We start from the raw sequence: 13,510 nt of genomic DNA, 5'->3' as shown, positions 1-13,510 counted from the left end.
GGCACACAAGCACAAGGTCACTGAAGGCATGACACATTTTTAAACACAGCTTGAGAACTTCCCAGAGGAGTATTAACTCCTGACGCATCAGACCTGAGGGCCGGGCTGCCACGTGTTTACAGGAGTTCCCGGAGCTCCCTGGAATGCAAGAGCAGTTTACTTCAGAGCAGAACCAGAACTTAAACACAGAGATGCATTAGGAATCCATTTAGCTTAGCCCATTTTTTCCACAGCAGTAAAGCCGCGTGTACTCACAGGTCCGCCTACGCCCGTGTGCACCGGCAATATGCAGTTGCACTCTCCAGGTTCCCCCTAAAAGGTGCAACAATCACTGTATAAGTGGCTTAAGTCAAAATCTTTACCGAGTTTCTGGTTGCAAAGCTGAGTCATCGTTCGGAGTCAGAACACTTTGAGGTTTAAACACTTTTGTACGCCGGCTCTCAGAACTCCGGGGGACGCACATGCTCTTCATGCTACCTCTGCATCGGCTTGTGAAGTTTTAACTGTGACAAGGATCCCCCCCCCCCCCCCCAAAGCCATAATGCAGCACACCACAGTATAGGAATGGAATGCAAAGGAAGAATGTGTCGCGGCGCTCCTACAGATGTTCGGAGCGCCGGCCTGGGTGACGCATCACCCATTACACACCTGCTCTCGCTCCTCAGCTCAGGGCTTTACAATATTTATGAGCCCTCAAAGACAGTGGAAGAATATGCCGAATGACTTTTTTTTTTTCCTTTTAAAGCTGTAAGCTCCTGGCCCTTCTTCTCTTTCTTCTCTCCTTCCCTGTCAGGGAAAGTTTGAAGCGGGGACTCGGATGAAAACAGTAATTAATAGTCCCTCACCCTCTTTTCTCTCGGAGCCTCAGAAACTCCTTCAGTCTGGCAGCGGCGCCACACTCGTCACCTCTGATGTTTCTCTCTGCCTGCCTGCCGGCAGGTGTGTGTGTGTGTGTGTGCGCTTGGGTGTGTGTGAGCGGGAGGGTGGGTGGCTTTGAGGGTTGTGGGACTCAAAACAATCTCTTGCGATTACCATCTGTTCCTCCCCCTTATATCCCAAACCCCTCCGGATCCCTTCAACCAAACAAAACGGTAGACTTACCTTGTCCCCTTTAGCTCCATCAAACCCCTGCAAGTGAAGCAGACAATGCAAATGCACACGCACACACACACACACACACACACGCACACACACACACACACACACCACACACACACACACACACACACACACACACACACACGAAGAGAAAACAGTTAGTCTGGCTTTGTTGTTCGTGGATAAAGCAGATGGGGGGTGAGGGATCGGGGGACAGAGGATGAGATGGGAGCAGACGTAGCCTCCGTTTTAGATCGTGGCGGAAAAACTCCCTTACAAACGGCGCCTAAATCAAGGGCGGATCCCAGAGCTGCTCAAAAGAAAGTTCCAACTGTGGTCTGAAGGCAGCACCTGGGCTAACATGTGTTCCAGTTGTAGCTTTATTAATACCTGCAAATGCGGGATGCTGATATTAAAAAAATAAAAGGAGGGGGGGGACTCACGGGTCTACCGTCAGCTCCTGGCAAGCCTTGAGAGCCCGGGGCTCCGTCTCTGCCCTGCAGAGGAGAACACAAATATTCAACAGCATTTGACGAGGAAGCAACGCGACACTCCGCCTGCACAGCGGTATTTACAACTTACTGCGGGGCCTGTTTCTCCGTTGCCTATGGGCCCCCGTGGTCCTGCGGGCCCAACGTCGCCTCTGGAGCCCTACAGTCGGGAAGACCTCGACGTGAGGTATATTTAACTTCGACAAAAACATTGTGCCTCTGTTCCACGCTACCTTCTCTCCTGCAGGCCCAGCAGGTCCGGTTAGTCCCCTGGCACCTGAGGGCCCCTGCAACAAGCACAGAGATGCTAACAAACGCTCCGTGATTGTGTTGAAATATGCATCTTTTGAAACGTCACTTGAACTTACAACAAGTCCCGGTAGGCCTCTGGGTCCCTCTTCACCCTGCAAGACAACAGAAAGCAAAAGGACCCAGGGGCAGGGGTGATGTCATGCATGAGCGAGTCTGTCTGAGGTAATTTGGGTTTTTTTTGGTTGGATTCCAGCATCAACACGAGCGAATTAGCGCAGGCATGTTTATGGCTTATTCCTTTATTTGGCTTTAAACTCATCAAGTTTAAGCCCTTTGATAGAAAGCTGCTATAAATCTCCACTTTTTTGTGATCTTTGCTGGTGAAGGTGCATCAGTGTTCCTTTGTCATCTTTGATGTCTGACTTTCCTCTTGTTTGCTTAAAGCTCCTGAACTTTTCTCTGCGCTTCACTTCCTGCCAAAGCCAACAAAGAACATTCCACAGACACAAGGACGGCTCAAGCTCTGTCTTAAACTTAAACTGTGTCGTAGGTAACTATGGCGATGGTCCTCTACACTGTGGACGTTATCACAAATGAAACCTTAATCATTTTTTGGTTCTAAATCTAAAAGAAATGCTGCTGTTTGAGCCAGTTTTTGAGCAGGTTTCTCCTCTGGTGCTTCCAATAAAAGCCCTGAATATGGATGTTAAATATCTGTGTTGCTTGATCAGCCTTACTTGGGGTCCAGGAAGGCCAAATCCTGCAACCCCGGCTTCCCCCTACAGGGAGCAGACAGTAAGGGTGAAACCATAGAAGTGACATCATTTAAAACCATCTGAAATGACACACGAACGTTCTTACCTTGCTCCCTTTGGGGCCTTGTGGACCTTGCGGCCCCGGCAGACCAGGTTTGCCCTGAGAAGACACAAGCCGATCATCAGGCGTTTTCATAAGATGCAGAAGCAAATCAATAAAAAATGATCAAATACACTGTTTCGTCACATTTCTGCCTGGTTTTCCTTCCCCTGAAGGACCGGGGTCTCCTCTCTCCCCTTTGGGTCCTGGCACAGCTACGCCATCACCCACAGCCATGTTCAGAGAGGAACAGCTAGTACAGGCATCACCCTATAAATAAACAGTGAAGAGTAAAATGTCTGTCGAACCAATGAGATGCAAACAGAGGTGCAGCAAATGCGATCTGCACCTTCTCTCCCTTCAAGCCCATGAATCCATCTCGACCAGGCTCTCCAGGCAGTCCTGGGGTTCCGGGGACACCAGCCATTCCTTGTTCACCATGATCACCTTGGTCACCCTGGAAAACAGTTAAAACCTGATGAAAGAGCCACGGCAGACCACTCTTTCAGACCATCAGGGTGCTCACGTTGCAGGTCATGTGACTGTGACGAAAACAGACGAGACGTTAGCGATTAGCTACAGTTTTGTAAGAGTGTTGCAAAGCGATCGTCTGCCACCAGCCTGAGGAATCACTCTGGATCTAAACATCGTTACGGGGACAGAACCTAATTAGGAGCAGGGCGGCTCTGCTGAGGGCAGATTTATTCCTCAGCGTTTTAGGGCAAACCGTTACGAGACCAAATCCAGACCAGAATCCCGGTGAAATCCCACCCGCAGACCGATTTCCCTGCACTTAATCTCGCTAAAGTCAAATTCGTGGACAGAGTCTGTCTCCAGAGGACAGTCTGAGTCCGGAGGCTCGGTCTGTCTCCTCAGGACACTCCGGGATGTTTACATGTTATCAGCTGTTACTCAGAACCATGAACGGACCCCTCAGAGGGACCTTTAAGAAGAAACAGTACCTTTTCTCCACTTGCACCAGGAAGCCCCGGTGGGCCCTGTGTGAACAGAGAAGGGGATTCTGTAAATGATCCATGACACAGAAGCAAGCGTTCATGTTGATGTTGGACATCCAAAGTGGGTGGAATCCCTGTGGACATTAGTTAAGCCATAAAGACCAGATGCACTTGTGTAAAAATCATTTAGTTTCTCATCTTTTCTACCGTCTCGATGCCTGAAAACATGAAAACAAGGAGGAGGGTTCTTGACAGCGGTGCGATGACCCGTAAAATCGTATGCCGCGTCACAACATTCGATCAGCGTTCTCCTACGTGGTGCCCACATCTGGGAGTTATTCACTTCAAAACTAATTTCATTGGGCTTCTGGACAGTTTCAGCAATCTCACCTGTTTGCCATCAGCTCCAAGTCCTGGAGGTCCAGGAGGACCAGGAGGGCCCGGCTCGCCTTGATCGCCTCTTGATCCTTCTGGCATTTTGAAGTTGGCCGGTCCGCTCCCGACCTCGGCCGGCTGGCACAGACCGCACTCGCCCTGCGGAGGGGAGGGACGAGTCAGGACGGTCAATTTGTGTGATAGAATCAAACTGAAGGGTGCAAAATAAATGACTCGATGTTTACCTTCGCACCCTTCAGGCCTGGAACGCCCACGCCGGGCGTCCCTGGCTCTCCCTATCCGGAAAGAAAATGAGATCAAATATTTAAGGCTTTTTTTTTTTTTTTTAAACAGCTCTTCCTCAAACTCAACTACAAATGCCGCCGTTCCCTAATGCGATCTCTAAAGCAAAGTCAGCGGCGATGTCACACACTTTCAGATGGAATTAACGTTAAATTGAATTAATTATGGGTGTGTTATGTGTGAGCTTGGCTTCTGAGCCTGCAGACAGACTTCCTGCTGATTATTCCAGACACACACACACACACACACACACACACACACACACCACACACACACACACAGAGTTACTAAATGACTAAACTAGATTGTTTCTAAGTTTTAGCTACATTAAAAATGACACGTCACCTGGTAAGAATGCTGAAAACATGCCGCTAGAGGCTAATACTAGCCTTTTACTTCACGTTAGGCTAACACAAGATGCTATCTTAATAATTGGAGCGGCTTCGGCGGTTTTTCACTTGCCTTGGCACCTCTCTGTCCATCCTTGCCGACGTGGCCCCTCGGTCCAGGTTTTCCCTGTTGACAAGACGTGTTTCACAGAAACAAAAGAGGAAAAAGAAAACACCTGCCTCAGATGTCAGCGGGTAAAGCCAAACCTTCTGAACTAGACCTAAACTTACCGGCTTACCCTCGGCTCCGGTGCCGCCTGCGTTTCCCTGCAGACCAAAAAAAGATGAAATGACCAGAATTTTCATTGAAATTGATAGAAAAAAGACGACTCTTTTCAATTGGAAACGTATTTTCCATCATAATGAGCACCCCCACCAACAGCCATGTCAATGGAGTCAGTTTTTTACACCACCTAAGTTCTTCACTAATAAGGTCCCTGCTGAGAAAGGTCCCTATGGCCGACAGGTTGGACCCTGAAATTAGCATACTGCTGTGATGATGTTCCTCGCAGGTCTATTAAGAGAACCTTTCCACAACCCACAGAGCAACCTCTCCTTCGGTGGGTCTATTTTTTATTGAGGTCACCTATGCCGAGATTCCCTTTTTTCCCCACATTCCCTACCTTTTCCCCTCGAAGACCGTGTTCCCCCTACGGAGCAAGAAAAGCAAACAAGTCATCAGATTTTTCTACTTCATATTTCTGCAAAATCTGAATATTTTAAACTTGCAGCCATAAAGGGAACAAGCTCGGGGGCTGGCCCTGCATCTATTTTTAGAACGCACTCACTTGCTCGCCTTTCTGTCCAATCCCAGCCTCTCCTTTCTCACCCTTCAGAGTTTGGGTCGTCACCCCTGGGAGCAGGTTAGCGGTGGGACAGGCTGAACAAGACTCTCCCTGGACAAATCACAGCGAGAGTCGGTCTCAGGATCGTCCGGGGCATTTTAATTGCAATAGATGGTGGAATCAAAGAGGGACATGTCGCCTAATTAAAATACCTAACAAGTCGGTATGTTCAAGGTTTGAAAATAAGCAACAAATAAACAGACAGCTGACCTTTTCTCCTTTGGTGCCAGGAGATCCTGAATCTCCCTGCAGGATGAACAATAAAACAAGGATTAAATAACTATAAAGCTCCAGCATGTGGCAGCTAATTGACAAATAAAACTCAACTCCCGCAATGATTTAATGGTAATCAACGAACAAATCTTGCTTCGCGAGCGCAGAAACACTGGGCTTTATTTGGGGGGGGGGGGGGGTTGGCACAAGCATGTCCGGGCAGATAAGGGTATTCTAAAGGTGTATTAAAGGAGGTAGTGTGCAAGAGAGGAGTGTGTGTGGGTGCATGTGCATGCTTTGTCTTCTGTTGCGTTCACTGGAGTTTGCTGTAGCTAATGCTGATGTTAGCATAGCCGTAAGCCCGCGTGGATTCACGATTGTCCCAAAATAAGCTGTTTAAGATAAGTCCACACCTTCTGTCCCGCTCTGCCATCTGCACCTTGAGGCCCCTGAAAGACACAGAAAAGGGGTCCGGTCAGAGCTCCGGTGCCACCTGATGTGTGCGACAGATGGACGCCGACATTGTTGAAAATGGTCTAAATTTGCATTCCGTCGCCTGAACAAATCAGTCTCCCTTTCACCTGCTGCTGAGAGACGCGGAGTGAACAGAAAGAGAAGCCGAGATGCTTTAAGATGACGCATAATTCTTTTTAAAATGACTCCTTCCTGCGAGAATAAAATCTTGACAGCTTATCGGGCGATCAGAATGTAAAAAAAAAGGTGCACAAACACAACCCGAGGTAAACAGACATGTCGCTCCTTCCAGGGGAGTGATAAGAAGATAAAATATGTCTCTTCGAGTTCCAATTTCAGCCAGGGGTCGAACCGGCGCTGCAGGATCACCACGCGGCTGAACTCCAACGGCTGTAACGCTGAAAGGTGACGTTTCGAGTGTTGGACTCACGGGCAGGCCCCTCTCGCCATTCCCAGGGGATCCAGGCTCGCCTTTCGGGCCGCGTTTCCCTGGGAGAACCACCGTGTTGCCCAGGTCGGCGGGCAATACGGGGCACACCTCGCACGGCTCCCCCTGCAGACCAAACACGCGTCACACGTGGAATCTAAACGATCAAGTCATTAGCCTACATGATACTTCCAACAGAATCCTCTAGCATGCTAGATAGCCCATTTATTACCATGGAGTTTATCACCATATATAAATATAGTGAATTTTGAACAATAAATCACAATCTGTTATTATCAATTATTTTAAGATTTCTGCTATATCATCTTTTACTCGGTTTTGTTGATACCTTTTCTCCTTTAAACCCCGATGGTCCTCTCGGACCCTGTTGAAAAAGCACAATTCTGGTCAAATACTGACGCATCAGCAGTTTCAACGCCGCACGAGAACTTGCATCTGTTACTGAATATAAATCAGTGTTTAGAAGGGTCTCTCACTGGATCTCCAGAGGAGCCATCGCGTCCTGCTGGTCCAGCATCTCCCTGTTAATGTCAGCGTAGATGCAGATTAGTGTCCGTCAAATTAAGCGTTTTATATCTGTTCATTTAAAATGAAAATGTCTTTCATTGACAATAATATCAGTGGTTTAGTTGGTCTAAATGGGTCTGTTTGGACCGCTAACAAAAGAGTGGACCTACCTTTTCTCCATCTGCACCCGGTTTACCTGGAAGGCCCTGAGAGGAAAACATGAACATTTACATTTATTTTCCTGTGAACTTTCATTTAATTTATTTTCTTCATGGTGAACAACAACAATAAAAGCAAGTGGAGCCTGGAACCTCTGAGAGCATCTAATAAAAGCTCGTACCGGTCAAATTTAAACCATCTGCACAAGCTGTTTTAAGGCATTAAGGTGACCTGGAACATTTTTAAGAGGAAACAGACTCACCGGTAAGCCTGGCATTCCAGCACCAGGTGGTCCTGGGAAACCAGGCTTCCCTGGTTCACCAGCCAACCCTTCAGGACCCACCACACCCGGGACGCCCTGAAATAAGTCGCAGTTAAGCAAAGAACCGATTCTAAGGAACTTGACTGACTGGCCAAAGCGGGCTGACCTTCTGTCCCTTGGGGCCGACCACGCAGATGGACCCGGCTCGACCCTGGACGATGGTTATAAGGAGAGAGGGAAAGTCAGAACCGGCCTGGCACAACCAAAAAGGAAACCCAAGCGCGAATGAATCAGAACCTGCTGATTCCCTCTGACGTGCTAAAGCGGTAAGTTGGCGGATTTCAGAGCTTATTATCCTCAACAATTTCCGCCGGCGTGATTCAACTCACATCAAGCGGCCCTTTTATAATGTCAGCGCCGTAAGATGATCCATTCAGGACGTGCACTTAGCTAACTCCACGGTGAAATGCGAGAGCACCTGATGCCTGAAAACCAGACACGCGCGCTGGAAACTGTCTCTCAAAACTTCTTACGGGGATCACGTCTCTAAACAGGGAAGATTATTGGGTTTAAGTCTTCCTGAATAGCCCCCCGCCTGCGTGAGAGACGACCGGCTCAGTCAATGAGGCGCCATTGATTGCGCGAGCTGTGTTGCTCTAGCCTAATCTAACAGGTATTAGCCGCTGCTGGAGAGAGAAGCAGGACGAACAGATATCAATTGGGAGAGTGAGCTTAAAGAATAATACCCCGTAAGTTGGCTGAATATCTAGACCGGCCCGATAAAAGCGTCGGCCCGAGACGGCGGGCGGGAGCTCAGGCGCACGTGGTGACTGGGTCGCATTGAGAATGACAAGGGTTCTGATGGAGCCCCCTGATTTACACCTGAAGACCACGATAACAGAAAACATCAAACACCTACATCCTTTCCTGGAGTGCCCGTGAGCCCCTGCATGCCCAGTTCTCCTTTCTGCCCCTTCTCTCCCTGATTACAAAAGACATGAATTAGCACTGCTGGTATGATGCACCAGCAGGAACCTGATTATTTATTGGGTAAACTTCCTTGACGCGGTCACCTTGGACGCGACTGCTTCGCCCCAGTTGGTTGGCAGGCCCTGAAGACACAAGTGATGGCGCAGATCAATAAAGACATCGCACACACACACACACACGCACACACACACACACACACACACACAGCAGTATTTATATCGTTGTGAGGATGCTGACTGTTACTTTACATCGTCCTCTGAGCACTTTACTCCCCTCAGCCTATTAACCTTAACCTAAACCACTTTTTCCAGCAAACCAAGTCGGAATCTAAACCCCCAAACAACTGTTTATAGGGGACCAGGCATGATGTCCTATTTTCTGGTCCTCCCTTTTATATAACACACACACACACAGAGTCTAAAAAAGCAGAAGAAGTGAAGCCTCCACTCATCTGGGCTTTCAGCACCTCATCTAATAAACACAGATAGAAATGGAAACTTATCTATTTGACCAATGAGGCTTGGACTTGACTCAAAAGCAGCTAATTCTTGATCTATTTTGTGCGTCAAACTTTACTCCAGGACTGGAGGAGAGAAAATGAGGGCCAGACTAAGAAGGTTAGAAGGGTCGTGAGGCAGTGGTCTGTGACTTTATAACCTGTGTAAAAAAGATTGGCACTCACCGGCTCACCTCTCTCTCCCTTCTCGCCCTTGGGTCCTTGTGTGCACTGAGGTTAGAGACGCTCGGTTGGTGTGTTTTGTGGGAAACTTACAACACGCTGCATGCGAAACACGGAGCCCCGGCTTTTTCAGTGAATAAAAGAGACTTACAGGACCGGAGGGGGAGCCGGAGCAGCTGTCACCCTAAGATGGAGAGAGAAAGGAAAAGACGGTGAGCACCAAGGAAGGGGCTGAATGTGTCTAGTGCCACAAAAGTGTGTGTAATTCAAAAGCCTGCAAGTCTGGGCTCATAAGATGATCTCACACATTCCACTGATATTGATATACTCGCGCACGTTCTCACTCACCACGTCGCCTTTCTCTCCCTTCAACCCGGAGTCCCGAGCGAGATTTAGTACCTGCAAAACACAATTTCAGTTGATGTGATTTAACGTTCAAATGCTGCAGAAAAGGCAGCGATGCTTCCGCCGTCTCCACTATTCCTACATTTCCAGTTTATTTACAGTTCACACCGTCACCAGATGGTGGCACTGTCACACAAAATTCAACGGAGATTTCCCCCCGTGTCGCGACACTGGGATGTTCAAAAAGGGTGAGCGGGTGGGCATCATGTGGGGACGCACGCATGCGTTCCCGTGGGAGCAGGAGATCAATAGGAATGTCTGATTCCCAAAGCACAGCAGACCAGCTGCTCCTCACAGGAGGGGGGGGGGGGGGCGGGGGGCACGCACACTCACATAAACACACGGCAAATAAGGACAATCCTTATAAATAACCGAGGAATTTTTAGAGGAAGCTGGTAATTAAAAGTCGTCACCCGGTGTTCCGGAGATGCTGTGAAGTCTGAAGCGACAGCCGGGATGACAAAAAGCATCCCTTATAACGGCACCGAGGCAGCGTGTGACCCCCCCCAAACGGATGGTGCCCCTACCCTCGCAGAGCCATCTACGGCTCAGTCAGTGTTTCCATAGAGCTTAGTCAGGTCTTCACACAGCTCCACTCAAAACGCCATAGTTTCTTCTCTACTGTATGCTGGGCTTTGAAATGGAAAATTCAGTTCACTTTGAGGGGGGGTGGGGGGTGGGGGGTGGTGTTACCGCAGATTGTGAATTTAGAAATGGAGCTGAAATGTGGACGTAAGTGAGCCCAATTTGCTGTCATCTCGTCAGATTAATTAACTGATAGCTGGATGGAGAATCTCTTAACATCAAACGACTACGCTCTCTTGAAAAAAGTAATTTCTGCGGGGCTTTTATTCCTTTTTAAACAATTCGGTGTGACTTTTTCGTGGCACCTCACTCTAGTGGTTTTAGAATCCTTCCCCTCCAGGGTCAGAGAGCCATTTAATTGTCTGGACATCAGTTCCAACAGCAGTTTCATGCTCCTTTCTGATGTCCTATCCTGAACCTTCTGGCTAGAGCCTGTATGTGATGTTCTCATACACCCCACATCACCTTTCCTACTATACAACTAAGGACATGCAGGAAAAAAAAACACCATATGGACATATGTGTGATTACTTAATATTATTCTTTGTTTACTGGTGAACAAGGTCAAAAAATGTCTTTCTCTGCTTGGACTGTTTTTCTCGCAAAAAGTCTACTCATGAAATTCAAATACCAGAGGATGCTTTTGTTGTTCTGCAAGTGTGTGCCCCCGGTGGCAGGACAGAGCCGCACACCGCAGCCCAGGTAATAACCTACATAGAGGAAGTCAGGGGAGGCGACCGGCCGCATTAGTAAGCACACGCAGGAGCGAAGTAATGAAGCATCTGGAGTTCTGTATTCTATTTATGAACAGAACACGCCTGTTGTAGGTGAATGACAAAATTAATAGGCGGCAGCAAGTCCCCACTGAGGCGCCGCACGTAACGAGGTGTAAATCATTCCACGGGCAGCCAGGGAGGGAGCGAGGAGAGGCAGGACAAGGATGCGCAGATCCTGATTTCCTCGGTAGAAGTTAGCATGCACATATAGCCTCTGGAGGGTGTGCTTGTTAGGACTTCTGAGGCGGTGCTGTGCTCCCGGCCTCGTCTCTGGGTGGTGGGAGGCGGGACTTTCTTCCGCGGCGGGCCGTCGAGAGTTACAGTGGCGGCCTGCGAGACTCCGAGTAAATCCGATACAGCAGTGTAGCATGTGTGCACGTGGGTGGTGAATGTGTGCTTACTTTCTCTGCCAGATCCTTGGATGTGAAAACCTCCTGGAAAGACAGAAATGACAGAAAGAAATCCTTTTAAGATCTCGATCGTTTCCCAGGAAGCAAATAAATCGACATTCGCCAGCATCATGGGGGATAAAGGTAGGCTCTGGTCCTTTTACAGATTTTAAACTCTTCTTCTTTTTTTAAATTACACTTTATTGCATCAGATACACAATGAGAGGGCAGGCCCAGTTTCACGCAGTGGTCATAAGCAGCAGATTTGTATTCGTTGTGAGAAAAATGGACAGAAAAAAAGATAAAAGAGAATTAGAAGCGGGAGGCGGAGAAGAATCCCACCTCTTGGAGCCAGAGGCAACGGTGGAGATGGATCCTCGCTGCGTGCACAAGCACCATGAGGGGAAAAAGCGTGAAAGGCAAAGGACGGGGAACAATTAGCTAAAGATGGTCGAGGGAAAGGGGGAGATCATATTTTAGTGCCAAATGTTTGGCTTTTTACATGAAAAAATGAGAAAGAAATCCTCTCACATGGGGGGAGAGGGTCTTTGGGGAGATGCATGACATTTCAGCTCAGAGCTGGGTTCATTTTCAGGTTTTTCAAGCTTTCAAACAGTAGCTGGACCTTTTGCTTGTTTGCTGGTTCAGAATTCAGTTGAAATTTTATGTCGATCAAATATTAAACTGCAACCACGAGGTCTCCAGGAATGTTTGTGGCCAGGAAAAAGGCTCAAAGGACCCCAGTAATAAAAGTCAACCTATTATAAGGCAGGTAGAAACTGGAGGGAGCATGTGACACTTTGCTGTGCTTCTTGCTCCTTCCGGACATTTTTAAACCTGTGCTCATCAGCCTGAGTGGCCAATACGAGGAGTGGAGACAGATTTCACTTAAGTGAGAGGAAGTGTCCCCTTTAAGCCCCCTTGAGGAGAAGAGCAAAGGAGGAGGATGGGTCTAGATGTGACCTGAAGTCAGATTTTAGACAAATAGACAAATATGATGAAGTCAAAATAAAAGTGTTTCGGGCATAAAAATTTCACTGGATGTTTGAACGACGGCGCAACACTGCTGCAATGAAAAACAGCGTAAAAAAAGAAAAACTCGTCGTTGCCAACTGTTGCATAAGTCAGTAGTTGGTACAGTTGTGACGGTGACCTCCTACGCTGTGAGGGGACGATCGACAAACCTGACTGAAACTTCAGCAGAGCGGAACATTTGCGCTTCGAGGGGGAAAAAAATTGACTCGGCAACATTTCCCTGCCAGTAGTAACACGTTAGAGAGGGAAAATTACGAAACTTTAACTGCATTCAGGGCATGTCGAGCGCCATTCTGCGTATAAACGGAGCTAAAGCAAGCTGGGAGGGGGCAAAGAGGTTAAATTTACATTGTAATGAAACTAATCAAAACAGTGGGCATGTTAGAGCCCTACACGTAATAAAAAAATAAATGAAAAGTCATAAAAGGACCTGTTGGAGGTTGTTTTAAGGCCTGCGGGCTTTGAGTTGAATACCGACAGATCCTTGGATACCACAGATTGTCTCTTGAAGTTGTTGGACGAGAAATGTGCTGACTGTCCACTTAGGAACAGTTACTGGTTTTAAAACAGTGTTGGCATAAAATCCTTTAGAAACTTTCATTTGATTTACCTGGTGGAAAGTGTTTTCCAATAGGTCATTTTCGGCAGCACGGCGGCTCTTGGGAGCATCCGGTGGGCACTGGAAAGACAGTCTCAAAGTTAAACACCAAGGTTGATTGCTTGAATCCTAAAGCAGGTCTGGAAGCCCCGGTGAGAAATTTTAGAGTTATTAAACTCTCACGGGGAAAATTCTCATGTTACAGGATTTTTAAGCAGTGAGAAAAGAAGCTCTACATCAGGGGGGTGGGGGGGGACCCCAGGATCTTGCAGATCTCGCTGGGGGATAACAGAAGATGAAGAGTCCCAGCTCCAATCCAGCAGTTTTCCCCAAGTTCCCTTTGCTTCCTGGCGTCATCCATCTTGTCATATAAAAGAGAGGGCTGAAACACCACTTCTTTCAATTTGGTGCCTGATCTCGGGTGGT

The 13,510-nt window shown here is 47.9% G+C and overlaps 1 protein-coding gene across 5 annotated transcripts in view; it reads right to left on the bottom strand.

The window, feature by feature from the left end:
* The window catches only part of col16a1 (collagen, type XVI, alpha 1), a 42,656-nt gene that overhangs the window by 12,143 nt on the left and 17,003 nt on the right, over positions 1-13,510 (bottom strand). For 4 of the 5 annotated variants that reach the window (XM_057020435.1, XM_057020433.1, XM_057020436.1 and 1 more), the window contains 33 exons: positions 13,097-13,165; positions 11,464-11,496; positions 9,645-9,695; positions 9,448-9,480; positions 9,300-9,344; positions 8,701-8,739; positions 8,547-8,609; positions 7,794-7,838; positions 7,628-7,723; positions 7,377-7,412; positions 7,176-7,220; positions 7,028-7,063; positions 6,682-6,804; positions 6,191-6,226; positions 5,775-5,810; positions 5,508-5,615; positions 5,343-5,369; positions 4,951-4,986; positions 4,789-4,846; positions 4,273-4,319; positions 4,043-4,186; positions 3,659-3,694; positions 3,046-3,153; positions 2,844-2,966; positions 2,703-2,756; positions 2,579-2,620; positions 1,958-1,993; positions 1,823-1,876; positions 1,681-1,749; positions 1,542-1,595; positions 1,102-1,128; positions 256-312; positions 94-138 (listed from right to left, as the gene is read on the bottom strand). In XM_057020435.1, the coding sequence (XP_056876415.1) occupies positions 94-138; positions 256-312; positions 1,102-1,128; positions 1,542-1,595; positions 1,681-1,749; positions 1,823-1,876; positions 1,958-1,993; positions 2,579-2,620; positions 2,703-2,756; positions 2,844-2,966; positions 3,046-3,153; positions 3,659-3,694; positions 4,043-4,186; positions 4,273-4,319; positions 4,789-4,846; positions 4,951-4,986; positions 5,343-5,369; positions 5,508-5,615; positions 5,775-5,810; positions 6,191-6,226; positions 6,682-6,804; positions 7,028-7,063; positions 7,176-7,220; positions 7,377-7,412; positions 7,628-7,723; positions 7,794-7,838; positions 8,547-8,609; positions 8,701-8,739; positions 9,300-9,344; positions 9,448-9,480; positions 9,645-9,695; positions 11,464-11,496; positions 13,097-13,165 (1,911 nt within the window). The remainder of the gene's footprint in view (positions 1-93; positions 139-255; positions 313-1,101; positions 1,129-1,541; positions 1,596-1,680; positions 1,750-1,822; positions 1,877-1,957; positions 1,994-2,578; positions 2,621-2,702; positions 2,757-2,843; positions 2,967-3,045; positions 3,154-3,658; positions 3,695-4,042; positions 4,187-4,272; positions 4,320-4,788; positions 4,847-4,950; positions 4,987-5,342; positions 5,370-5,507; positions 5,616-5,774; positions 5,811-6,190; positions 6,227-6,681; positions 6,805-7,027; positions 7,064-7,175; positions 7,221-7,376; positions 7,413-7,627; positions 7,724-7,793; positions 7,839-8,546; positions 8,610-8,700; positions 8,740-9,299; positions 9,345-9,447; positions 9,481-9,644; positions 9,696-11,463; positions 11,497-13,096; positions 13,166-13,510) is intronic. The other variant, XM_057020437.1, reaches the window with a different exon arrangement.

This window comes from Takifugu flavidus, chromosome 21 (assembly GCF_003711565.1).
Source record: "Takifugu flavidus isolate HTHZ2018 chromosome 21, ASM371156v2, whole genome shotgun sequence".
In the NCBI taxonomy this organism is placed as follows: Eukaryota; Metazoa; Chordata; class Actinopteri; order Tetraodontiformes; family Tetraodontidae; genus Takifugu; species Takifugu flavidus.
Note: the sequence above shows the minus strand (reverse complement) of the source record. Positions and strands in the feature narration are given on the sequence as shown.